This window comes from Octopus sinensis, linkage group LG8, assembly GCF_006345805.1.
Source record: "Octopus sinensis linkage group LG8, ASM634580v1, whole genome shotgun sequence".
Classification (NCBI taxonomy): Eukaryota; Metazoa; Mollusca; class Cephalopoda; order Octopoda; family Octopodidae; genus Octopus; species Octopus sinensis.
Window position 1 is genome coordinate 90,323,718 of NC_043004.1, and position 27,500 is coordinate 90,351,217.

A 27,500-nucleotide genomic window follows, 5' to 3' on the forward strand; every position below is an offset into this window, starting at 1 on the left:
AAAATGTACTTCTGCAAAATGTCACTTAGAAATGAGTTTTAAAGAGTTATGAGGAAATAAACTGAGGAGGATGTTTTATTTAATGTCCTTTCATTGTATGACTGGATGGTTAAGAAGTTTTTTTTGCAATAACAAGGCCTCAGGTGTGTGTGTGTATGCATGGACATATATATGTATATGTGTGTGTGTGTGTATATATATATATATTTGATGGACTCGCCCGTTGGTTTCAATGTATGAGGCTCCGACAACATACTCTTTCTTTGTCAGTCATATATATATATATAAGCGTGCTCATATGTATGTGTATGCATATATATATATATATAATATATATATATATATATATATATAATGTGCATGTTTATATGTGTTTGTGTGTGCATATAAAAAAATCTGTGTGTACACTCCTATATATTTTAGAAAGCATGTGAATAAAACGGAAATGCTTTTATCCTAGGATTGAAACTGTGTCTCTAGCTTTGGTCATAAATACCTGACCTGATAAGTTTTGACTCATTTATTTTATTGTATTCAACCTGCTCCACAGCTAACAGAGTGGGTCTTTGTTTTCAGAAAATAACTGTAGCACTCTGCTTTGTCAGTTGAGTTAAAAACAGGTAGGTCTTAAATATGTGACACTAAACAAACATAAAAAAATTAAGGTGAGAATTTAGTAGCTTTTGAGCAGTATCAGGATTCTAGGACATACGCTCTTTTTGCTTCCACCTCATGTTGCAGGCTCATTGGTGGTTGTACCAACATTGAGTGGAGACTGCAATATATTTTTCAAATGGACCTCTCTACCTAAGATCCAAATACATTCCTTGTTAACCAATATGACAGACAATACAGTATAGCTATTCTTTTGACCCCTTTTCATATTACAGCTTGTGGCAGTTTTATTTGTGCCAGACACAAAGCTGGTATTTGCACTGGGTCAGCAAAAAGTGATGCTTCTTTTAGTACCCTATAGAGTGGATGCCTGAGGACCCTACACCTATGACTCTATCAGGGATAGTGATAGAGATGATCGATGGATGGTGTGGGATTCAAGAAAAAAGGTCTGTGTATTTTTTGTTTGCCCAAGTTCACACCTTACCAGGTTTGATTTGACCTGTCATTCTTTCAGAGTTTGATAAAATAGTGTCAGCTCTGTAGTGATGGTCCCTTGACTTCTGATGAATGAAGTCTTGGTGTGTTATCATGTCTTGGACATTTTTAACCTGATGGAACCTCTTCTTCATCAGTTTTGAATGAAGCTGATTTCTTCCAGTGTGTTGATGAAAGTGTATCATTTAACTACAGTAGAAATTGAATAATATTCTTAAGGCTGCAATTTACTCACACGCGGCATCTTCAGAACTTTGTCGCTAATTCAGTTCTTAACCAAATTGAAGACAGTTAACATTTTTGAAGAGGGCTGGTCCCTAGCTACATTTTGGCATAAGAAAAATTGAGATTTGGTCCAGTAGGAAAAAGTTTACATCAAAATTTGTAGCAACGTTATAGGAGAGTAATGCCTCCAATCGAGTTTAGATCTAAATAACTTTTTTTATTTCAAAAGCAAAATATATTTATCTTAGCTTCAATGATAGATGGAAGCATGAACAATTTCATAGTTTGGATCCCATGCAACAAAAATTTTGATAAAAAATGTTGAGGTAAAATTTGTAAAAAAAATGTTGAGGTAAAATACTAATAACTATTAAATTGGATTTAAGTATAATTAAACTTTTCATTTTAAAAACAAACTATATTTTAATTAAGCTTAAATGATACAGCTCAATTTGAAGAATTTCATGGTACCAATCTCATGTAATGAAGTTTAAAAAAAAGTTATGAGTGCTTCTTTCTCAAATTTGAGGGTGATAATGTAGCTCTATACATTTTTATGAATATAGTTCTATTAGGGGACTTTTAATATATGTTACCGGCATCGTTGAGGTAAGAAAAAAAAACCCCAATTGATGACACTGCTAATTTGCAATTAGTTTAATTACGTCCTCTGTATTAATGAATGCAATTATATCATAAAAATGAAAAAAATTGAAATATAAGAAATTTGGTAAAAGCTTAGCCATTTTGACAATCTTTTGTTTGAACTCAAAGGTGTGTGCATGCAGCTCAGCTGTTACCTTACAGGTAAAATATGTTTATTTTTGTGAGTGGAAATGTACATTTTGTTTGAAGTCAGCATAAAGTGAAAGAGAGAGGACATGTGTATGTGTTGAATGGGGTGTGTGAGACGGAAAGTGTGTGTTGTGTTTGTATGTGTGAGAGATTGACAGTGTACATTTTTTTCTGTTTATTGTTTCTCACCTTTTTCAGTGAATATGTGATTTGACTGAGAGAGTGAGATGAGGTGTGTGTTGCTCTGTGTGTGTGTGACAGAGAGAGAGAGAGAGAGAGAGTGATAATGTGGGGGTTTTTTTTTGGGGGGGGGGTGCAGAGATTGTGGCCACCGGCTTAAATTCAAATCCTGTTGTGATAAACTTTCATCCTTTTGAGGTCAAGTTAATGGTATCAAAAATCATTGGCCTTGTGCCAAAGTTAGAAACAAATATTATTAAGTAGTACTACTAGTGGTCTGGACTAAAATGCCTCTTGGTATTAAATTTGAATGTTAAAAAACATTTTGAATACATTACATAGATACATACATACATACATACACACACATACACACACACACATACATATAATTAACATCCACTTTTCCATGCTTACAGGTGTTAGACAGAACTTCAGGTAAATTTTCAATGGCCAGATACCCTTCTTGTCATCAACACTTACCTGTTTTCAAGCAAGATAAAATTTCCCTTTGACCAGACATTTTTCACAAAAGGCTGGAAACAAACATCGTTTATTTTTTTTACAAGCACCATATGACGTCAAGACAAGGATACACACACACATACACACACACACACACACACACTCTCCTATATATCTGTTTATTGTTTGGAGCTGTTTGACAATTTGTTTTGATTAAAACATGTGAGTGTGTGTCTGTGCAGTCTTGCTTGTGCCTGTCTCAACTAACCAGTTCTGAAACCCTTATACAGTTGCTGTGATGTAACTGGCAAGTAAGGGAACATACCTTTACACAAAGCAGTCTGTCTGGCTAAGCAGATTCCACTTCTACTTTACAGATCAGTGATTAAAAAATGCCATTTTATAAAACAAAGATGACCCATCCCTAACATGGAAATGTGGTTATGTTTTATATATCTAACGTATGGATAAAGGGTAATGTATTAGAGGAGTGTTCTGCCTACAATATTCTTATATAATGACAGAAATTTAATATAAAGCATTGGGTTTGGGTAACACTATACTTGAGTGTAAAAAGAAAATACAATAACAAACTTGAGAAAATGAAACTTACTAAAGGTGGTAGCCTTGAGACATTAAACTCTTTTGTTATCATCATCATCATCATCATTTAATGTCCGCTTTCCATGCTAGCATGGGTTGGACGGTTCAACTGGGGTCTGGGAAGCCAGAAGGCTGCACCAGGCCCAGTCTGATCTGGCAATGTTTCTACGGCTGGATGCCCTTCCTAACGCCAACCACTCTGTGAGTGTAGTGGGTGCTTTTACGTGCCAGAAGAGGCTGGTGAACGGTCGGATGGTGCTTTTTACGTGCTACCGGCACGGAGGCCTGTCAGGGCGGCGCTGGCAACGGCCACGTTCAGATGGTTCGCTTCGCTTACGTGCCACCAGCACTGGTATCACAGCTACAATTACCATTGATGTTGATCGATTTCGATATTGATTCTGATTCTCACTTGCCTCAACAGGTCTTCACAAGTAGAGTTTTGTGTCCCAAGAAGGAAAGGTATGCATACGTGGACTGGCTACATCACAGGTAGAGGCCATGGGTTATGGTCTCACTTGTCCTGCCGGGTCTTCTCACGCACAGCATACTTCCATAGGTCTCGGTCTCTAGTCATTTCCTTGGTGAGACCTAAAGTTCGAAGGTCGTGCTTCACCACCTCGTCCCAGGTTTTCCTGGGTCTACCTCTTCCACAGGTTCCCTCAACCGCTAGGGTGTGGCACTTTTTCACACAACTATCTTCATCCATTCTGGTCACATGACCATACCAGTGCAAACGTCTCTCTTGCACACGCAACTGATACTTCTTAGGTCCAACTTTTCTCTCAAGGTACTTACACTCTGTCGAGTATGAACACTGACATTACACATCCAACGGAGCATACTGGCTTCATTTCTTGCGAGCTTACGCATATCCTCAGCAGTCACGGCCCATGTTTCACTACCATGTAGCATGGCTGTTCGTACACACGCGTCATACAGTCTGCCTTTTACTCTGAGCGAGAGGCCTTTTTTCACCAGCAGAGGTAAGAGCTCTCTGAACTTTGCCCAGGCTATTCTTACTCTAGCAGTTACACTTTCAGCACACCCACCTCTGCCACTGACTTGGTCACCTAGGTAACGGAAGCTATCAACTATTTCTAGTTTTTCTCCCTGGAATATGGTGGAAATTGTTCTCTGAGCATCTGCCACATACAAAAACTATTTTCCTAGTTAGCCTTCCTTTGACATTGCTGCACCTCTTATGTGTCCATAGATTACACTTGGTACATCTCATAGTTTCTACCTACGCCTTTTCTACAGATCGAGCAGGTCCATCTACCTGAAGACGTTTGTGATTTGTCTACCTTCCTACTTATTAGGACTTTGGTTTTAGCTAGGTTGACTCGTTAAAATACACCGTTTCAAATAATATTGAAAATAATTTAGAAATTAGTAAAATAACCTTGTAATTATTAAGGCTGAGGTTTGGAACAGAAATAAACATGGAATTTTGAGGGTAGGCTTTAATTCAGATCATTTGAAAATAGAAAAGTTTGTATCATAAAACCAAGAGCAGTCTTAAGTAAATTGGTTTTAAAAGGGTTAAAGACTTGTTTATACACTAATCAGTATGTATAGCGAATATATCCAGTGGCAAATGTTAATTCTGTTAACCCTTTGGTGGTGGTGTGTATACACATGGGGGAAATTTGCCTTGCCTGGAAACAGGTGAGGTGTAGGAGAGGTATCTGGTTGTAGAAAAATCTGCCTCAACGAATTGTCTGGCCCATGCAAGTAGATGATAAAACGATCATGATGATGATCGTGTCTTGAAATTTTTGTGGGTGTGAACTAAAACAACTTTAGGATATGTTATTGCAAACCTGACTTTTCAGAAAACCATTATTAAGATGAGGAAGAAGTATAACACCCATAACTTAACGAGGTGGGTGCAGTTGATGTTCCGTTGAAATCTCTTTCAGTTGGTTAATGCCTGTATGGAAAACATGGGTGGGGGGATATTTCAGGATGTTTGCAAAGTGCTTACTGCTGAGTTTTGGTAGCAGGATACAATAAAGATGACATGAGGAGGGAAGATGGGTGCGTTGGGTATACTTACATGGAGGTGGTACCCGGCTTGTTAGTTCAGAAAAGCAGAAGCTGTGGTAGAAGTGGCAGAGAAAAGAAACATGCTTGTGGACCAGTGAGTTGGTGAGGTTGACGTTCAGTTGTTTTGAAAATTTTCTTCATGTATATTTTCATATATTTTTTTGTTAGTGATTTATGATTTGTTGGAATTTGATGATTTAGGTCATTCTACCATTGACATTTCGAGACATTCTTAGTATTTCCTTCTAGATGTAAACATTTCAACTGACAGGTGGTTTTACTGTTCTCACTTTTTAAATCTTAATTTAGGGCAGAAAGGCATGGCTATGTGGTTAAGAAATTCTCTTTATAAGTCACATGGTTTTAGGTTTGATATTATAGCTTGGAACCATGGACATCATAACCTCAAGTGAAATTTCTTAAACAGAAACTGTGGATGTCCACCACAGGAATTGTATCTATTTTTATCCAATTTAACATCACTAAATGGCCTTTTGGATGCCTTTAGCAGAGGTGTACACTCAAATGCAAGCATTTACACTCTATCACAATAAATTAGAGATACAATTAATTGAACACACTCTCAGTATATTACTGATATTTATCAAAACATTCACATACCCATATATTGGAATATAACACAATACACACCTCACCCAGTATCACAACCCTCTCAGTTGAAGGGGCGTCTTTTTTTCTTTGTCTTGCAAGCTACTTAACAACCTCACTAGTGCTGGTGTCATGAAAAGCACCAGCTGTAAAGTGGTTGGTATTAGGAAGAGCATCTAGTTAAAGAAATCATGCTAGAACTGACATTGGAACTTGACACAACTTTATGGCTTGTTGGATCCCATCAAGCCATCCAACTAATGACTATCATATGATTATGATAATGTGTTGATCATTAATTCTGCCCCCACCCAATCATCATTAACTATGTTTCAATTCTTCATTATGTAATCTGTAAGATTACATAATGTCTTCTTGCTGTCTTCTTACTATTCAGTTTCATGTCCAAACTGGCAAGATCTACCCTTTTACTGGCAAGATCCACCCTTTTACACCTACCCTACATTCTAATTACATCATTGAAACCTCAAAGCTATAAGATAACACCTGATTAATTCAAAACAGTGTGAATAAATAAGCATCACCATTGCACCTTCGACAGGTTAATGCTAAAAGGTTAATGCTCAGTTGATTACTTAACTCATTTACACTCTCTATTCTTAAGTAATTTATCACTACCTATTCAGGAATAAACTAAATCCAAAATCTTGTCTTAGACCAGGTAGATTACATAGCCAGGAAATTGAATTGCTCAAAATATGGTGTACATACATTGTAAATATACAATCTAAGAATGAGATTAACTCTTTCGTTACCAAACCGGCTGAAACCGGCTCTGGTTTTGTAATACAAATGTCTTGTTTTCATAAGTTTTGAATTAAAATCTTCCACCAAACCTTAGTCACAATTTATGCTCCTAACACTAGCTTAATGATAACTAAGTTATTTTACTAAATTCTTTGTTCTATTTAAAATTAATTGAAAGAAACACAGAGCATCTCAAAATAAATACAGTAATGAAAGGGTTAATATTCTAGAAAATTATAATCTTGTTAACAATTCATCTCAAACATTTAGATGTCTGATATCTAAGCTGAGAATTTCTTTCAACTGGCACTGAAGTTTTGAAGTGCTGATGCTAACCCTGGCTCAAAGCTTAGCTTTGGAATACTGGACTCTACTTCAAATTCAGTTTGAATCTATACATTCCGAGGTAAAGTACTCTGATGATTGGTGATTGAACTGATCAAAACAAAGTATACAGATATATCTATTGTCAATATACATTGTGAAGATGAGGGTTGGTTCCATTGGACTGGGTTATTGCCATTGATCTATAAAAAAATTGCTCTCTCAAACTTGCCCTAGACCTTTATGGTCAAGTACTTCCTGGAAGTTTTAAAGCAAGTGGATTTGAAGCCACTCTGCCACTTCAACTTAGATTGCAGTATTGAACTTTTAATTGGGGCAGTCTCTCCACAGCAAGTTCTATTAGCATAATTTCACAACTTGTTGGGATAACCCCAACAACAAGATGAGTTAATAATTCTGAAAATTACAAGTTTAATGAATAGATTAAAACATTTTTTTTTCTTTCAATAGTTTTAAATTGAGAATGCACACACACACATAAATACACAAATACAAATAATTTCAAACTAAGATTGATATTTGAATCAATTTAATTTTAAATCAAGCTAAAACGAACTGACGAAATTTCAGTTTGTAATCAAATTAAATTTCCTTTTGAGTTCAAATTAGATTTTCATTTTGTAAAAATATGTTTGATGCAATTTTTTTAAAAAGAATAATCTGGTTATGATTTACAGAAGTATTACATTTTTAATTATGAATTTTTTTTCAGTCAAATTTTGCTTCAGATTTAAATGTCAGTTTTTAAAATTTCAAACTCAAAAATTAAAATCTCCCATCTTTCATCCTAACTCATTGAACCCTTTTGATTTCATTCTACCTGAGACTGCCCCTGACTCCTATAATACAAACTTTTTGTTTTAAAGTGATCTAAGTTAAAACCATAAAAATTTCATGTGCACCAGTTTAATAATGACTTTTTTTTTTACAAGATTCTTGTTATTTTAAAAATCAACCGAAAATAAAAGCAGTTTATTTCAATAGAAATATGGTAATAAAATAGCCAAATCATTTTGTTGTTATAATGTATAATTTGTGTATAACCTTTTCATCAATTGGCATTGAAATGTGATATAGTAAGGGTAATTTTAAAAGTTAAATAAGCAAAGCTCTTCAATGAGGATGGAATGTCAGGTGTGGAGTGGGTAAGGATGAGCTACATTTATTACGAGGACTACAAAAATTGTATCAGAGAGACTGATGTGATATCTCCAACGGAAGTTTTTGGGTGTAGGAGAAGAATGTTATCTAGAACTTTTCCATGATATAAGGTTATTTGTAAGTAGCTCAAGGCATATGTTCTGTTGTTGATCTGAAGAGGACAGATGTGAGAGAGGGTGGAGAGATAAAGAAGAAAATATATTCATTTTGAGGAAAGTTTTATCTCTGATATAAGAGAACAAGTTCTGGTATGGTGTTTAAATTCTCTGGTGGTTACCTATGGTTATCAAATTATCGTTGAAGTTCAATGCTTTTCAGAAGAGAAGTTTTGTCATTCAGTTCTTTCTATTCTGACACTTTTTCTGTGCACTGAGTGAGGGAAGAGATCTTGCTTCATTGAAGTAAATGGTAAAATAGTATCAAGCCTAACTTAGTGGGTGGGGATGGACTTTCCTAAGTAGTTCATTCAACCTGCCTAATGTAGGGAGCTAAATCTGTCACCACCACCTCTTCTCTCCCTCTCTCTCTTAATTCCCCCATCTGTCTATGAAATGGTAGTAGGGCCATTTAAATCAAAGAATGGTTTGGCTACATAGTTCTTTAATTTATAAAATGTAGCAGTCAGATCTTCCCTACCAACAAACTGCCTACTGTTATATATATGTGTATATATATATATTTATGAATTTTTAGGTAAGATACCTAATTTGGACTATGGAGCCACCAGATCACCCTTAACACTTCTTGAATCTCTTTTGAAGTTGTAGCAGGGGGACATGAACTGCCTAGTATGTGTCTATATAGTTACGCAAGCTGGCAGATGTAGCATTCAGATCTCTGGTGACTAATATTTTTATTTTCATAGTAAAGACCATGTGAGTCAGCTAGGGAACTTTTTTCATGTTGCCTTTGAACCTTACTAAACTTACCTGCTGCAAACATCCTTATTTCAAAGAAAATTGGGGTCACATTAATCACACGAAGGGAAACTTTTTTTACTGTCACTGAATATGCTCATTGCGACTGGTAAATCTCTTGCAACATGCATCCCTATTTTAAAGAAAATAGGGGCCATATCAGCTAGCGAGGGAATTTCTTTGTAATTGCGCGAGTGGCTGTGTGGTAAGTAGCTTGCTAACCAACCACATGGTTCTGGGTTCAGTCCCACTGCGTGGTATCTTGGGCAAGTGTCTTCTGCTATAGCCTCAGGCTGACCAAAGCCTTGTGAGTGGATTTGGTAGACGGAAACTGAAAAAGCCTGTCGTATATATGTATATATATGTTTGTGTGTCTGTGTTTGTCCCCCTAGCATTGCTTGACAACCGATGCTGGTGTGTTTATGTCCCCGTCACTTAGCGGTTCGGCAAAAGAGACTGATAGAATAAGTACTGGGCTTACAAAGAATAAGTCCCAGGGTCGATTTGCTTGACTAAAGGTGGTGCTCCAGCATGGCCGTAGTCAAATGACTGAAACAAGTAAAAGAGTAAAAGAGCTGAATCTTTAACAAGTGACCAATTGTAAAAAGCAAAATAGAGCCCCACAAGCCAGTTTCTGTGAAGTCTTTTAATAATGCTGAATGTACAACTCAATTTTTTGCAAAAACCATTATCGGTCATTAAAGGAACTTTTATGGTTATGACTGAAACTTTTCTATATAAGTTTCCAGTTCTCTTTCAGCTAGTGTCTCTGCTAGCTTTAAAATAGTAATCAACTACTAATGGTACAAGGATTCATACTGAATGCACATTCACAGTATTTACATAACCCAGTCTTACAGAATCAAAAATGGAATGTTCACTAGTCTTAAATTCAAATATGCTTCATTTATTTTTAATTAGTTCACTCCCACTCTCTCTCTCTCTCTCACACACTTCTATAATTATTTCTTTACTACCCACAAGGGGCTAAACACAGAGGGGACAAACAAGGACAGATATCGACTCCAGTGCGTAACTGGTACTTAATTTATCAATCCCGAAAGGATGAAAGGCAAAGTCGACCTCGGCGGAATTTGAACTCAGAACGTAACGGCAGACGAGTGAGTAACAATGTAGTCTTCTACAACAAGAAACCTGTTGTTTGGCATACAGCTGCCCCTCTCTCAACTGTAGCTCCACTCAGTCAAAGAGGATCTTAGTCTTGTAAGTTACATGGTGACCTCACTAGTGCTGGTGCTATGAAAAAATCATCCAACACACGTAAAGTGATTGACATTAGGAAGGTCATTCATCTGTTGAAAACCTGCAAAAGCAGATACTGGAGCACAATATAGTCCTTAACCTCTCAGATCTTGTCAAACCATCTAATCCATACCTGCATAGAACATGGACAGTGAATAATGATGATGAGAATGACACTGAGGTTTCTGAGGTAGAACACTGTTCTTTATTTCTTCTATCCATCTGATTATCAGGGAATGTCTTTACCTGTTATAAGATATTCACCTGATCATCTGGAAATGTGGTTACCTGTATTAGTATATTCACCTGATCATTTGGGAATGTAGTTAGCTAAGATAGTATATTCTGTATTCCAAGTATTCACTTGATCGTCTGGGAGTGTAATTGCCCGTAAGAGTATATTCTACATTCCCTGAGTTCATCTGATCAGTGAATTTAAATCTATGCTTCATGCCTTGTTATATGTACTGGCCCTTGAAAAAAACTTAAAGACCAATTTGCTTTTTATTTCCAAAGAAGTTAGGAGAACCTGAAACTCACTATTCTCTACCAAGAAAGCCATATACAGGATATGATAATATTGTTTTAGTCATTGATAATTATTTTATGTTCTCCAAATAAACATATGTGTATGTACTATCTCTTATCACAATTATTCTCAACTATTTCTGTGACCTGTGCCTCTCCTCACCTACTTCTTGAAAACAGCAGCAAGTACCCCAAGACCTCCAAACCATCTGCTTTTCCTCCTCCTACTCTTTAAAGCAAATCTTTATCTATTCTCAGAGTTGTTTATAGCCATCCAGATACAGGAGTAAAAAAAAAAGAAGTCTTTTCTGCTCTAATTACTAGATTTATCATTTCCACTAGTAATTTTTACATATTTTAAAGCTACTTACAACTTGTTAAAATAAAAACTATAATTTTTCTTTCAGATTTTAAAACGGAAAAATATTTCATGTTCCCTCCCTTTAAGTATTTTTTCCACCCCTGTTTTCACTTCACTTTCTTGGGGTGCATTCTCTGACCCTGGACTTCATTGAGTTTAAGAACCACGAACTGGGTACTAGTTTTCATACATATTTCAGACATTGTAATAATTTTTAAGGGTAGTGGTAGGGGAATTGAGTGACCTGTAGTATTTTGTTATATTCTGAGTTCTGGTTTCAAATCCAGCCAGATAAAATTTTGACTTTTGTCCTTCTAAAGGTTAATTAAATCAAAAATATGCCCACTCTTTCTCTCTCTCTCTTTTTCTCCTTCCTCCCTGTTTACCCCCTCCCTCACATCCTTCTCCTCTTTAACAATGACTTTACTCCTGCCTGCAACAACACATTTAACGACAGCTGGTAAGTCTGTTGAATTTCAACTGTTGTTATTTCTTTATTGCCCACAAGGGGCTAAACACAGAGGGGACAAACAAGGACAGACAAACGGATTAAGTTGATTACATCGACCCCAGTGCATAAATGGTACTTAATTTATCGACCCCGAAAGGATGAAAGGCAAAGTGGACCTTGGCGGAATTTGAACTCAGAACGTAACGGCAGACGAAATACAGCTACGCATTTCGCCCGGCGCGCTAACGACTCTGCCAGCTCGCCGCCTTTTGTTGAATTTTAACTGTTGTATTGCATCAACACTTGCCCCCTCTACCTAAGAAGAATGACTTTATATGATCATTCAACTTGCTAAATACAGCAGCCAAGTACCTCTCCAATCCAAATGATACTGTCTTTAAAAAAATGCATATTAGATAATCTTCTTTTGATTATAAATTTCTTCCATTCTTTTGTCAAAAGGAAAGACAGTGTACCTGACCCTTTACAGGGCTTCTGTGACTGGCAAGCAGGATAATGGTGATATCTGCAAATTCTAGGCCTAACTTGAGTCCTTGCAACAAAAAGAATTCACTAAAGACACCCAAGGATCCAAATAGCAGACAGTGGATTGAGTCTACCACTCATATAGGCCATGGTAGGATATAAACTCAGAACATAAAGCACTGCAAGAAATCCAGTTTGGTATTCTTACAGTTCCACTAATCCACTGACCTGTATTGGTGCTTTATTGTGAACCACAAACAGACGAAAGGCAGAGTTGACCTTAGTGGGGTTTGAACTTAGAGTGCAGAGAATCAGAGTTCCATTAGGTATTCTATCTGCCAGTTCATCTAGAGATTGGATGGTTGCAGCTGGAATGCTTTTAGCCTTATATCTACTTGATCAGGTTTAACCTGGGGCTAAGTTGTTACGACACCAATTGTCCCCTGTATTAAGTCTGTTTATTAGCCACTCTTAAGACTGCACATGAAGCGGCTTATATATACATCTATATGGTTAGAGCATTAACATGTTCTGTATAACAGCTGACTTTTCCTTTTCTATTTATTTTAACTCTATCCTTTACTTTCACAAAGATTATCTATTGTTATCTTCATTATCTGAGCGGCTGTCTTTTAATCCCTTGTAATTTGTTTATCCTTATAATTTGTGGAAGAAAGCTACTTTTTGTCACTACCTACTCCAACACCTAAGGGGACCACTAAATGATCCCTCAACCTAGTAAATATAGCAGTCAAATTGCTTTAAGTCACATCCTACCATCTGAAAAAAGTGGACACATTAGATACTCTAGTTAGAGATATTTCTGAAAAGGAGACTGGATAGTCATGGTTGGAATATTTTCAATTATATGTCTATTTGAGATTTGTACAATCATATGTCTATTTAATTGAGATTTGTTCTGGTTATTTAGATTCTAAGTTCAATTCTAACTGAGATAAATTTTAACTTTTATCTTCCATCTGGGATCATTAAAATAAAGTACCAAGTTCTGTCCCAAATTTAATCAGCAGTCTCCCTTGTCCTGAATTTCTGTTCTTGTTTGCTATGTTATTGTTACGTAGGAATTAGGACTCCAAATAAAATGCATTGCAGTATTTAGCTGTCCCTTTACACTGTTGTGTATCTTCCAGCCATGACCATCATGTCTTTTATTGAGACATAGTAATCTAAAACCACATTATTCTTATTCTTAAGATGTTTCAGAGTAATTTGAGGGAGGTTTGGTTATTTCTGGCAGTCAGTGATCATATAGAATAGAAGTAGAGAAGTCCCTTAAAAACCCATACAGGAAAACTTTGTAACTCTTTTGATATGAACTTGCCTGAGACCACCCCTGGTTTTGAGATGCAAATCTTCCTATTTTAACCCTTTAGCTTTTAAAGCCACCATGTTTGGACCAAATATTTTATTATGTTCAAACTGTCCAGATCTGGTCTCTCACATATATCTTACAGTGTCATTCTAAAAATATACATACAATCATATCAAGATCTTGATACTACGAGATAATGCGTGATTTATTCAAAACAATGTGAATAAATAAGCATTACATTTGTATTTGACAGAATAATCTGAATGTTAAAAGGTTGAAGTGATCTAAATCTTGCTGTTAAAATTTCATGTCAAGTTACAAACTCCAGCTTAATAATGACAAATTTGTTTTACTAGCTTATTCATCATCATCGTTTAACGTCCGTTTTCCGCGCTAGCACTGGTTGGACGGTTTGACCGGGGTCTGGGAAGCCAGGGGCTGCACCAGGCTCTAGTCTGATCTGGCAGAGTTTCTACAGCTGGATGCCCTTCCTAACGCCAACCACTCTGCGAGTGTAGTGGGTGCTTTTTACGTGCCACCTGCACAGGTGCCAGGGGGGGTCCGGCATCGGCCACGATTGGTTGGAGCTTTTAACGTGCCACCGGCACGGAAGCCAGCAAAGGCGGCACTGGCAACGGCCACGTTCGGATGGTGCTTTTTATGTGCCACTGGCACAGAAGCCATTCGGGGCGGCGCTGGCATCGGCCACATTCGGATGGTGTCAAAATTGATTGAAATAAAGGCAGTGTATTTCAATGAGAATGTGGCTTTGAAGCAATGAACTTTCAGGACCTAAACAGTATATTGACAAACTAGTTAATTTATTAATTACCTAATTAATAAAAGTGGCTGCATTGCCCTCTCAAAGTATAACAGTATCTAGTAAAGTTTACAACTTATGACTTCACTATTTTAAGATGTGATGTGATCTGAGGGGAATTTAACTACATTTACTTGTAGTTTGAACCTTTACATGTAAAGGAATCTTTCATTGGCTATCCAGTTGAAATGTCTTTAGGCCCATGTTATCCAATATTTTTTTATTCTTTTAAGATGGTAGGGTGCAATTTGAAGAAGACTTGGTTGCTGCTTCTCATTGGATTGATGTCAAAATTGAATGGCTGCCACTGCAGATAGATTTATTGTTTCTCGTGTAATGCCATAAGCATGTGGAATCAGAGCTAGACTGTCATTTTTAAAAGTTTCATAAAAAACCAGCAATATATAAATCTCTCTATATATAAACGGCAGTTTGTCTGTGCGTGTTTCTGTGTGTCTGTTTGCTTGTACCCTCACCCTGACCACGATTTTCAACCGATTCTGATGAAACTTGACACACACATAGCCCAATGTCATAATTCAAAACTAACGCAGCGAAAATTTTGAAAAGTTCCCCCAGTTCTGAAAAAAATCGATAAATTCGACATGGGGTCGAGAATCAGAAACACAAACCGCAAACTGTCTAGGGGACGCAACTCCACCTTTTTTAACTAAAAAAAAAATTTACCATCATTTTTTTCCATTTTTTTGCTATTTTTTGGCTATAACTCTCTAAAAATGCTTCATAGTTATTTCCCTTACAAACCCGAGCAACGCCGGGCGATACTGCTAGTATATATATACATTTATAGATGTCTAAGTATAGATATCTCTTTCTCTCTTTTACTTGTTTCAGTCATTTGACTGCTGCCATGCTGGAGTACCGCCTATAGTTGAGCAACTCAACCCCAGGACTTATTCTTTGTAAGCCTAGTACTTATTCAATCAGTCTCTTTTGCCGAACTGCTAAGTTACGGGGACGTAAACACACCAGCATCGCTTGTCAAGAGAGGACGAACACAGACACGCAAATACACACACAGTTTCCATCTACCAAATCCACTCACAAGGATTTGGTCGGCCTGAGGCTATAGTAGAAGACACTTGCCCAAAGTGCCACACAGTGGGACTGAACCCAGAACCATGTGGTTGGTAAACAAGCTACTTACCACACAGCCACTCCTGCACCTATCACCAGTAATATGAAAATGAGCAGATATATTTCTTACTTGTCAATTATATTGTAAGTTATGTTAATTACTATTATATCGATGCTTTTGTGTATCAATAAATGAATTAATGGTTTTTGATATGTGAGCAGCCATCAGCTTTTACTCATCCTTCTGTGTGTAATTTTTACTATGACCTTGTTGTTGTCCTCATCATTTACCGTATGTCTAAGAAGTTAGCTTTGCAGTTATTTTTCCAGCTTTGGTTCTTGTGTTATACCTCGAGTAAGTTTTTTTTTTTTGTCTTTTTTTAAACCATAACCTCAAGCCATCCAAATATTCATGAATGAAATTGAGTTGATGAAAACCTGCCAAATGGACTGTATATGTTCTTCAGAGGTACACTTCATCCCTTACATGGTTTAATGCCCACCACTGGGCTGTTGGCTACTTTTAGCAAGTCCATCATGCTACCAGCATTTGAACCAGGTATTTGGCCAGAGGAACTCATTTACTCCTGCCTCACAGTCTTGGAGGTCTTGCATAAAAGTTATGGGTGTAATATTTCCTTAAATCTCATAAAAAAAAAATATATATTTTTTTTTTGAGACTAGTTGGAATGATGTGTCCTCAAACCTGAGACCTGGCTTGAATGCTTGTGACAGACTGGTATCTGTCTCTTAAGACACCCATGGACCAGGTGGTGGCATTAAACTGGACAACAAGTTGACCACCAATGATTGTAATCCTAGTCCTTCCACATATTACCTTTTGTTTCTTCTGGGTGAGTCGAGGTTGGAGAGAGATCTACAAAACAGCCAACCCCCAACTCTGTCGTCACTTTGACTCCTGTGAAGCTTATTCTTCACGTATCTTTTGTAATTTCTTAAATTTGTTGTCACCAGAAATTTGGTTTAAGATGGTAACCACCTGGTTATTTAGAATATATCTCTCTTCTGTTTCGACTGCTGTCCTCTCCAACCACACTCCTTCTCTAATGTATTTGTAAAAGTGCAGCAAAATCACGAGAACTTTCTATTAGATTGTGTTTTCCTACTTTATTACCTAAGATATTTGTAAAATTAAAGAATACTTGTACATATGGCGGGAGTGGCTGTGTGGTAAGTAGCTTGTTTACCAACCACACGGTTCCGGGTTCAGCCCCACTGCGTGGCACCTTGGGCAAGTGTCTTCTACTATAGCCTCGGGCCGACCAAAGCCTTGTGAGTGGATTTGGTAGACGGAAACTGAAAGAAGCCTGTCGTATATATGTATATATATATATATATATGTGTGTTTGTCCCCCAAGCATTGCTTGACAACCGATGCTGGTGTGTTTATGTCCCCGTTACTTAGCAGTTCGGAAAAAAGAGACCGACAGAATAAGTACTAGGCTTACAAAAGAATAAGTCCCGGGGTCGAATTGCTCGAGTAAAGGCGGTGCTCCAGCATGGCCACAGTCAAATGACTGAAACAAGTAAAAGAAAGAAAGAGATATCTATACTTAGACATCTATAAATGTTTTTGACTCTGCTCTATAGTGTACACACACACACACACACACAAATATGTTAGTTATGGTCTAATATTTTTTTCTTCTCCCCATAATTATTTCTAATTAGCATTCTAATGCTTCTTGCATTAAATATTGCAAGCACTAACTTAATATTGAATGTCAGTCCCCTTCCCAGTAAAAGTGCATGGAAAATTAACATCCTTTCCGTTCAGGTAACATCTCTTCCTTTCACCGAAATATAAAACCCGACAGACAGTTTTAAAATAGGTATGAAGAAGGGCCCTACTTCATAGACCATTCCATTCCATTTCCTACTCGGCTCTCACAGTCTCTCCCAGATAGCTAAGAGATACGTAGGCAACTAAATAGCCAGGACTTCTCATTGAATGTCAATCTCTCTCTCTCTCTCTCTCTCTCTGTAAGAGAAAGATAGAGGGGAGATAGTTTGGTTATAGCTGTAGAGAAACAGATGAGAGGCGGATATTTTCATAATTTATTAATTATTTTCCTGTTCTACTTCACGACTCTAGTCGTGCTACTTGCCATATAGTGGGTACCACGCATGACTCTACTCCTACGTATACCTACTGCTATTCAAATCCTTCAAGCGTTATTATCTTTATGTATTTTCCTTATTTTCTTCTTCCCAAGTGCACGTGTGTGCGTCTATGCGCTCATATCTATGTATATGCACGCGTGTGCCCATATATATATATATATATATATATATATATATATATATATATATATATATATATGGGTGTTTATTTTAGGATAAATGCTTCTGATTCAGTGCCTAGCCCCTTAATTTCTCGCTATGCTCATTCAGGCAATGAATCTTTAAATTTTTTTTTCCTTCTGAATGGTTGCAAGGAGTATGAAACTCCGAGTTGCGATGTAGTGAATCGGAATTCCACCCTGATACAAATAAACTCTATTACATTCTATTGAGTACTCTTTCTTATGCGTATGTCAGCTGCCCTTCTTTATTCGCTTTATCCTCGCATCTGTCTACCTGCTTGTAGAGAGAGAGAGAGAGAAATAGAAAGAGAGAGCTAATATTGTAAGAGTGGGTGGTCTTGAAGAAACTCCGCTTGTCATTATGTACATAAGAATGGTCTTCCTTGCTGCAACAGTAATTAGCCATGCTGGAATGAGGAAACTTTACTTTCACAATATCTTAAACTGTGTTGACGCTGCTGCTGCTGCTGTTGTGGTTGTTTCGCTTCAGGTCAACCTTGTTCTTTGATAGCAAACCTATTAATCAAAGACGGTTCCAGCCGTGACCATTCGCAGTATTATACAATAGGCGTTAAATTAACTGTCTTTCTCCACCTTAAAAAAAAGCAAGAAAAAGATGGATTAGTAGAATGTGATTTGGGGAATATTCGGCTACTATTGCAATCAGGTCGAGTTTACCGACCACGATGTTCCATCTTTGGCTCCTATACTTTATATAATGCCACGTCTAGTGTACAATCAATAGCATAGTTTGTGTGTGAGTGTGTGTATATGTGTTTTTGTAAGAGTATTGCACGTTTAGTTATTCAGCTCAATTCTGATCCAGAAAACCTTTGACTAAAAACGTTCCAACCGTGACCATTCCGTTGGCTACTGTAGTCCTTCCATTTACATGTCCTTCCTCTGTTATGACACTCATGAGTGATTTCAGGAAGATTAAGCTAGCTGCTAACCTTTGACTAATAACGTTCCAGCCGTGACCATTCCGTCGGCTACTGTAGTCCTTCCTCTGTTATGACACTCATGAGTGATTCCAGGAAGATTAAGCTAGCTGCTATTTCTAGCATGTTCAGCGGCCAAGTAGTCATTTCATTATCGAACCAATGACATACATTACCGCTGCTATTGACGTTTAGCCACAAGTCAACTCTGATCAAGCAGACATAGTGAAAGGCATTCCAGCCGTGACTCTCCCGTCTCTTGTTCCCTAAGCATTGCACACCCAAGACTGGTATTATCCAACGCCTCCTTTATTTTTTCTAAGACAGTTGGGTGTGATTTTTTAAGTTAGATTTGGCTGCTATTTCTAGCAGATGGAAACGATCATGTAGCACTTTTTTCACTATTGTTTGCTGCGATCGTCATCCCCCCACTGTTCATCCACCCTCTTATTTCTTCCTTCTGCTACTAACTATTTATTATACCACTGCTAAGTCACTGAGAGCTTCCTTCTTCATCGTTTAAATGTTGCTCTCTTGACTTCTTTTTTTTCTTCATTTGTGTTCGTTCTGTCTTCCATTCATTCCTTGCTACTTCTGTCATTCATTCATATTGGCTTGTAAGATATTTAAGACACTAACACTTACTGTCGCTGGCATTATTATATATTTTATTATTACAACAGCTACTACTACCCTCTACTACTACCCTCTACTACTTAACCATCGCTGACTTTTAACAGTCGTATTGACACATGGTGTACATAAAACGTTTATTTTTCAAAGACATCATCACCATTAACAAGCGGTGTTGATATCGTTTATAGACATACCCTCGTTTTTGTTTTGGTACCTCACTCATTTACAGAAAATAAATCTAGTTTGTCACACCAACCATTATAAATTTTAACAAATATTCACATACGCTCGTGCATAAACACATACATACCCACATACACACGCATATGCATGAGCACACACACATGCAATCATATCCACATATGTACGCTTGCGGATGCACATATACACATAGACGCGTACACATATACACATAGACGCGCGCACATTCATGCACAGATGCGCGCACATTCATGCACAGACACGCACGCACACACACACACGCGCATGCAGAATCTCGCGCGCACACACACACACACACACACGCACGCACGCAGATACATCCGTAGAGGCGAGAGGGGGAGTGTGTATATGAGTGAGGAGGCGAAGGTGTTGGTGTCGACGGTGGCGGCGTCGTCAGTCGAGCTTTGCGAGGAGTTGGCAAGGTAAAAAAAGCGACTCTTCCTGATGTGAGTGCGAGACAAAGGCACCGCTGCCGCTACTCCACTACATTGGGTTAGCTATGTCCCTCCCTGAACCGGGACATGGCTTCAGTGTGGAAGCCGACTTCATCGAGAAAAACGGCCGTCAGACTTGGATTACAAAACTCTGCTGTTGTAGCCAAATCATGGCCAATGTGAAGATAACCCAAGCTAAACGGATATCCCGGACTCTCTCTGAGGTATATAAATATATATTTGATGGTGTATATATTTGCATATATGTGTATTTGCATCTGTTGTCTGTCTGTCTGTCTATTTATTTATATATCGCCAGCAGTTTGTGCATGCCTGTGTGCGTGCGTGTAATTGGCTTCTAAAACCCCAGCCAGCCAGCCACATGAGCTGACAGAAAAGAGAAGAAACAGTCCCCTTTTCCTCAGGTTTTTCCCCCCATCTTCCTTCAAAACAAAACTTGCAGATTTCATCTGTTTTATTTAGGCAGGTTGACCTTTTTAAAGGCGTTTGCATGAATTGACGTCGAGATGGATGGATACTTACTTACTTAACCCACCACAAACACAGACGCACACATCCATTCATACATGCATTCTTGCGTGCATTACAAATAATTCTTGCGTACCATACACAGACACACGCACACATTTGTTTGATAGAGGCAACCATTTGAGACGGGAAAAGGTAGCCCACTATTACATACACACACACTCACACACGTGTTTGTGTGTGTGCATGTCTTTGTTAGTAAAAACGGGAAGACATTCATTCCTTCCTGTGCTACCTTCTACAGATTGACGTACACAATGCCAAATAGCTTTCATTGCTTCCTAATTCTCGCTCTCTCTTTGTTTTCAGGTTGACATTTTCAAAGTGCAAACTATCTTAAATATATTTCTTCCCCATCCACCAATTTTTTTTGGCTCAACCGTTTTAAGCTATGCCACGATGATATAAATTTCCTGGTCATTATATTTATAAATATAAGAGAGGGGTTGTGGCAATACTGGGGCAACCCCACCTTTTGTGTGATTATTAGTTTCTTTTCATTTCCACGTCCCCCTTCTCCATGTTTTTGTTTTCCAGAATGAGGGAGTTGGATAGCATCTCCCTCATATATACAAATATCAGAGCAAGTACTCAAAGCGTTTAGTAGAATTTATTTGTTCCAAAGCAGATGACTTTCTTCGTCGCTCGTGACCCCTTGAGCTACAAAATAAACGAGAGCAAATTTCGGTCAATTTTCTCTACACCTCGGTGTTGTTTGTTTATTTCATTTATTTCTGAAGACTGGAACAACGATATGTTTATAAATTATAATATTTTGTATTAATAACAAATATCGAATATCATGATATGAATACCGTATCGTGCTGAACGATCAGTATGATGGCATGTTTAGCAGTTTTCAGCTTTGGATATTATTTCCTCATTCTTACAAATATATGACCAAATAACACCCACGTGTGTGCATGCCCATAAAATCATACACACACATGTATGAGTTTGTGTGTATTACAGAGCATGAGAAGCCTTGCTGACAGCAAGGCAACCTCAGTAGTGCTGGTGCCATTTTGTACTGTACTCTAAAGTGGTTAGTGTTAGGAAAGGCATTTAGCTGTAAGAAACCATGCCAAAAAGTGATACATTGAAGCAAGATGATCCTCTGACCTATTGAACCATCCTAGTCATACCAGTATGGAAAGCAAATGTCAAATGATATATATAATTTGCATTTATATATGTGTGTATAAACTGTGCCCAAATCAGACTGGAACTTGATGCAGCCCTCCAGCTTACCCTTTCCAATCAAACTGTCTAACCCATGCCAGCATGGAAAGTGGACGTTAAATATAACACACACACATATTTAGAGAGAGAGAGAGAGAGGTGTATGTGTGTTTATATGTAAAAAAATATTTGTGAACATACGATGGTTAAAAGGTTAAGATGTTCAGTCATGAGGTTCGTTCTAAGTTCAATTCTGTTACCTGGTATTTTGGACATGTCATTCACAAGAGTTCACTAGGTGATGGAAACTGTCAAGAAGCTCGCCAGATGGGTTGTCTATATAATTTTATAGGAACAACCTTGCTACACACTGTCACACTGATTCTCTCTGAGGATTCCATTAAGGATATACATTTCTGTGAAATGGTCAGGCATTTGCATGCTAATTCAGTGACCAGATAATTCAGTTGATCAATCAACTGAATCCTCTTCTTTGAGAGATCTTTTGATTTACTATGTATGTGCATATATGGTACATTCCACAGTATTTTTTATGTTTTGGAAGGGAAAATCAGAAGTGTTTTTGTCATAATAATTTCTCAACATTTTTGACATTTGAGTCTGTTTGGGCTGTGTGACTTTTTTTTATATGATGATCTTCTGATGCTGTAGAACACAAAACGTGTGCTGTCGGGACAGGGAACAGAAAATTTCCTTTTTCTAAAGCTTCCATTTCAATTTTAAAATTCTCTGAATCTTGGAACAATATATAAAAACTAATTGAATGCTGAATTGCAATATTTTATGTTTGTCAAAGATAACAAAGAAATCCCATTCTTTCAGGTTTTCTGAGTGGGACGGCACTTTATAAGATAGTATACTGTTGCAGAGGTGAAAATGTGTCCACTTCAATAGCTTCTTATAAATTAAACATTTATACTGCAAGTATATCAACAATATACTTTAATTCCTAAATTTGTTTCAACTGTGCAAAGTTTTCATAAATTTCCTCAAAGTTTGTAGCAAATCTACATTTAGATTTAAAATGGGAATCTATAAATATATATATACAGACGAGCATAAATTAAAATGAAAATATAAATAATCATTTAAGAACACTCAATCTAAACTTTTTGTGCACATGGAGTTATTCTGACCAAATACATGTGTTACATACTCTAGCCCCTTTTTCAGTTTTGCTCTAAAAATGCGTAGTTATTAAATATAAAAATTATGAATTATATATAATAAATATATAACTGTATACAAAGTCTGACTGATTACAAAAATCAATCATCAAATTGCAAATCAAAGAGGTATAAGTTTTGTCTTTTAAGCTAGAATATTTTAAAATATCCTTAACCCTTTAATGTTTGAATGGCCAAATCCAGCCCAATATATTCTACATATTTTATATTCAAACTGGCCAGATCCAGCCTCTCACACCTAACCTACATTGACAGTCTAAAAATAAACAATCACATCATTGAAACCTCAAAGCTATAAGATAATGCATGATTAATTCAAAACAATTTAAATAAAAAAGCATTACATTTAACAGAGTAATCTGAACACTAAAGGGTTAAAAAACACACTTGGGGACGAAGGTCTGTTTGAAAAGGAAGAGACACCTGCATTCTCCAGTACGACAAATACTTTTACTGTGGCTTTTTGTGAGAAGAGCAAATGCTTTGTTGATGTTTTCTAGCTCAACTACTGTAAAAAGTCCAGTGCCAACCAACTGGATAGGACCATAGAACACATTATTTGTATGACAAGTGTCAATACCATCCCTTCTGAGCCAGTTAAAGGTGTTGATACCAGCAACAACAGGTCTATGAAGAAACTTGAACTTAATCAGACATATTCTAGGGCCCTGCCAATGTAGAACTGGCAAAGACAGTTGACAGCATGGTACTGCATCCACATGCACTGTGATACTGTTGAGAGAGCCTGGCTCTACAGGAACTGCTGGTTCTGTTGGGGTTGATCTAGTTTGCTCAAGTGTTGGCGACGAAGTGAATTCTGTGCTTGATGCTTGGACTTTGAATTGGGAATTCATGGCAGTGACGATTGAACCAGCATTGGCTTTTACAACAAAGTGGATGGCATGAGTATTTGGGATTGCCCTGCAATCAGTCCAACTTCTCTGAGTGACTGTTGATAGAGGATTGTGGAACAAAAAGTGTATGAATTTTTTTGCACAGTTTCTTGGTCACACTATAGAATTCTTTTGCATTTATCACAACCTCTTTATTTTGCAAAATAGATCTCCAAACTGCACACTTGACTTTGCCACTAGCACCATCCACAGGTTCCTTTCCATGTGCAGTCTCAAAAAAATAACCATGAATCTTCTGCACCAAAGTCATGCTCATGATCAAGCAACTTCGCCAGGGTGTACTTGTTTTTGAACTGAGAGCCAGCACCATCACTCCAGTCGTGTATTTTGGAGGCCTGAGTTAACTGCTTAGCCTCATTGATAACCGCTGTGTTTAAAGCATTGATACTGCACTTTTCGTGCTTCAATTCATCAGAAACAACTACATATGATGTATGCTCAAGCTCACCTTCTTCATACTTGAAGTAAGACAAAGCAGTGAAAAGAGTGACCATGTCACTGGACCAGTGAGCTGCCATCACTTCTTTCTGGTGCTTCAGTTGAAAATTTTCTGAAAAATCTTGAATGATCACTTCACCAATTTTCAGGGTTTTTTCAGGAACTTGAGCTCTGCAAACTGCCACTTAACCCTTTCATTACCATATATATTTTGAGATGCTCTGTGTTTCTTTCAATTATTTTAAATATAAACAAAGAATTTAATAGAATAACTTAGTTACCATTAAGCTAGTGTTAGGAACGTAAATTGTGACTAAGGTTTGGTGGAAGATTTTAATTAAAATCTTATGAAAATAAGACATTTGTATTACAGAACCAGAGGAAGTTTTGGCCGGGTTGGTAACGAAAGGGTTAATGTTGTAAATGTGTCTTCTGAATGACTGTAGTTGCTTCACAAGACCTTCTTTTGCCTCAGCAATTGTGCATTCCTCCAACAGCTTTCTCACTCTCTTATCTCTGCCAGTCCTAATGCACTCCTGCCTATCACATCCCATTGACCTATCCAACCCATGCCAACATGGAAAATGGGTTTTAAATGATGATGACACCTGAGCGAAATACACTAGATCAGTGCTTTTCAAACTTTTTGCTGAAGCGGAACCCCAAGGAGGCATTCCACTGGCTCGAGGAACCCCTGTGCAATAATTTAATAGTCTTATGCACACATATCTACACAGGAGAATTAAAAATTACTGCCGATTTTAGCAGTTTTGTAACTTCTTGCGGAACCCTGATTGAAACCCACTTTCGTCTGGCATTACATTCTGAGTTCAAATTCTGCCGAGCTCGACTTTACCTTTCATCCTTTCGGGGTCAATAAATTAAGCACCAGTTACGCACTGGGGTCGATATAACTGGCTTAATCCGTTTGTCTCCTTGTCTGTCCTCTCTATGTTTAGCCCCTTGTGGGTAGTAAAGAAATAATGTTCTGAGACTGTTCTGCTTGCCTAATGCACATGTTGTAGATTTTCATGAATATGATATGTAGTGAGTTTGTAAAAATGTTAATTCACTGAGATTATCCTTGCAGCTAGAAGGAAAAAAATCCAACTATATAAGTGCTTCAAATCTAAAAGCAAAAAGCAAGAGAGGTAACTCCCATTACAATAGTTGATTGAAATCTTTCAATTCACTGTATTATGTACATACAAATCTGCAGTCTGTATATTTAGCATGTAGAGCACAGCTGAGATATTACTTCTTAGGGCCCATTCCCCCACTCCCACCCCGGTGCAAACACACTGATTTCTCCTGAATTTTGCCGACTGCTTTGAATAAGCTTCACCTATCCACATGGTTAAGAAGTTCACTTTACAACCACATGGTTTCAAGTTCAGTCCCTTTGTGTGACACTGAACAAGTGTCTTTTACTATAGCCCTAGACCAACCAACAACCTTGTAAGTGGATTTGATAGATGGAAATGAAAAAAGACCTTTGTATATATGTGCACACATATTGGCAGGGGCTTCTTTCTCCTTTGCATGCACAACAGTGGCAAACAAGCATCACAGTCGTACAAATGATATCCCTCATTTCCAGTTCTCTATGAAAACAATGGCCATGAAGAAATATTACCCAGCTTCGAAAATAGGTGAAGGTTGGCAATAGGAAAGGCATTTGACCATAGAAAATCTACCTCAATTTCCGCCTGACATGAAAGCATGGAAAAGTAGACATTGCAGTTGATTATGATATGCCTATAGATTATTTTTTTTGGTTTGGTCAGAGGAACGAGCAGTTTTATAGAGTATTCACTTTGAATGCACATTTTATGCTTAAAGACATTTACATATGAAGTTCCCATATTATTAATCATATGCTAGGGTATTTGCATATATTTACATGAAATGAATGCAAAGGATAAAGTAGTCTATATTTTCAACTCCAAGTGTTCTCTGTTCCACTATAAATTGAGGAAAGGAAAGGCGGCGAGCTGGCAGAAACGTTAGCATGCCGGACGAAAAGCGTAGCCGTATTTCGTCTGGCATTACATTCTGTGTTCAAATTCCGCCGAGGTCGACTTTACCTTTCATCCTTTCGGGGTCGATAAATTAAGTACCAGTTATGCACTGGGGTCAATATAACCGACTTGATCCATTTGTCTGTCCTTGTTTGTCCTCTCTATGTTTAGCTTCTTGTGGGTAGTAAAGAAATAACTATAAATTGAGGAAAGGAAAGTACAGGTAGAGTACTTAGTCGTGTAAAAAGTACAAGAAAACTATTTGAAGGAAGGTGAGATGGTCATCTGAAAACTTTACTACTTTTGCATTGGCTGCCTACTGGTGTTGGAAGAATGGATCATGCATGAATCAACAGGAAGAGATATTCCCCGAGAGAAGCAGGAAAAGAAATAGCACAAATTATAATTTGCATAAAAATTCTACTTAATAGAGGTATTTCAGCAGCACAGTTTGCAAAATGTTTTACTTCAATTAGGAGTAATAATAGTCAGCTATCAACTAATGCTGAGAGCGGCAGTGTTGAAATACAAGAAGAATTGTAGAACAGTAAATACTTCTCAAAATGTTATTGGAAGTTTATCCTTGCCTCTCAAAAAATTAGGGAAACCACGAATGACTTTTTGAATGTGCTCCCAATGTGCTTTTTGAATTGTAGCTCAAAAAAAAAAATGACATCATGCTGTATATATTATTGCCATTCAGCAAATTCCAACCCAGTCTAAATATTTCGATTCAATTCACTCAGTAGTTGAAGTTTACAATGCTACTACTAACCATGCAATAGAATTTCTCAATTCTCTTCAACTCCTTACTGTTATTTCTTACAATATTTAACTGAGAGTAGGACCACTCTCTCTTTTACTCTTTTACTTGTTTCAGTCATTTTGACTGCGGCCATGCTGGAGCACCGCCTTTAGTTGAGCAAATCGTCCCCGGGACTTATTCTTTGTAAGCCCAGTACTTATTCTATCAGTCTCTTTTGCTGAACTGCTAAGTGACGGGGACGTAAACACACCAGCATCGGTTGTCAAGCAATGCTAGGGGGACAAATACA

The 27,500-nt window shown here is 37.5% G+C and overlaps 1 protein-coding gene across 5 annotated transcripts in view; it reads left to right on the top strand.

The window, feature by feature from the left end:
* LOC115215232 (focal adhesion kinase 1) overlaps nt 1–27,500 on the top strand; it is a 234,954-nt gene that overhangs the window by 3,352 nt on the left and 204,102 nt on the right. For 2 of the 5 annotated variants that reach the window (XM_036505579.1, XM_036505583.1), the window contains exon 1: nt 20,071–20,357. The exons of 1 other annotated variant lie outside the window; for it this stretch is intronic. In XM_036505579.1, coding sequence (XP_036361472.1) covers nt 20,199–20,357 — 159 coding nt within the window. In that variant the 5' untranslated portion in view covers nt 20,071–20,198. Of the gene's footprint in view, nt 1–20,070; nt 20,358–27,500 lie in introns of those variants that run through there. 2 more of the 5 variants (XM_036505578.1, XM_029784463.2) reach the window with 2 other exon arrangements.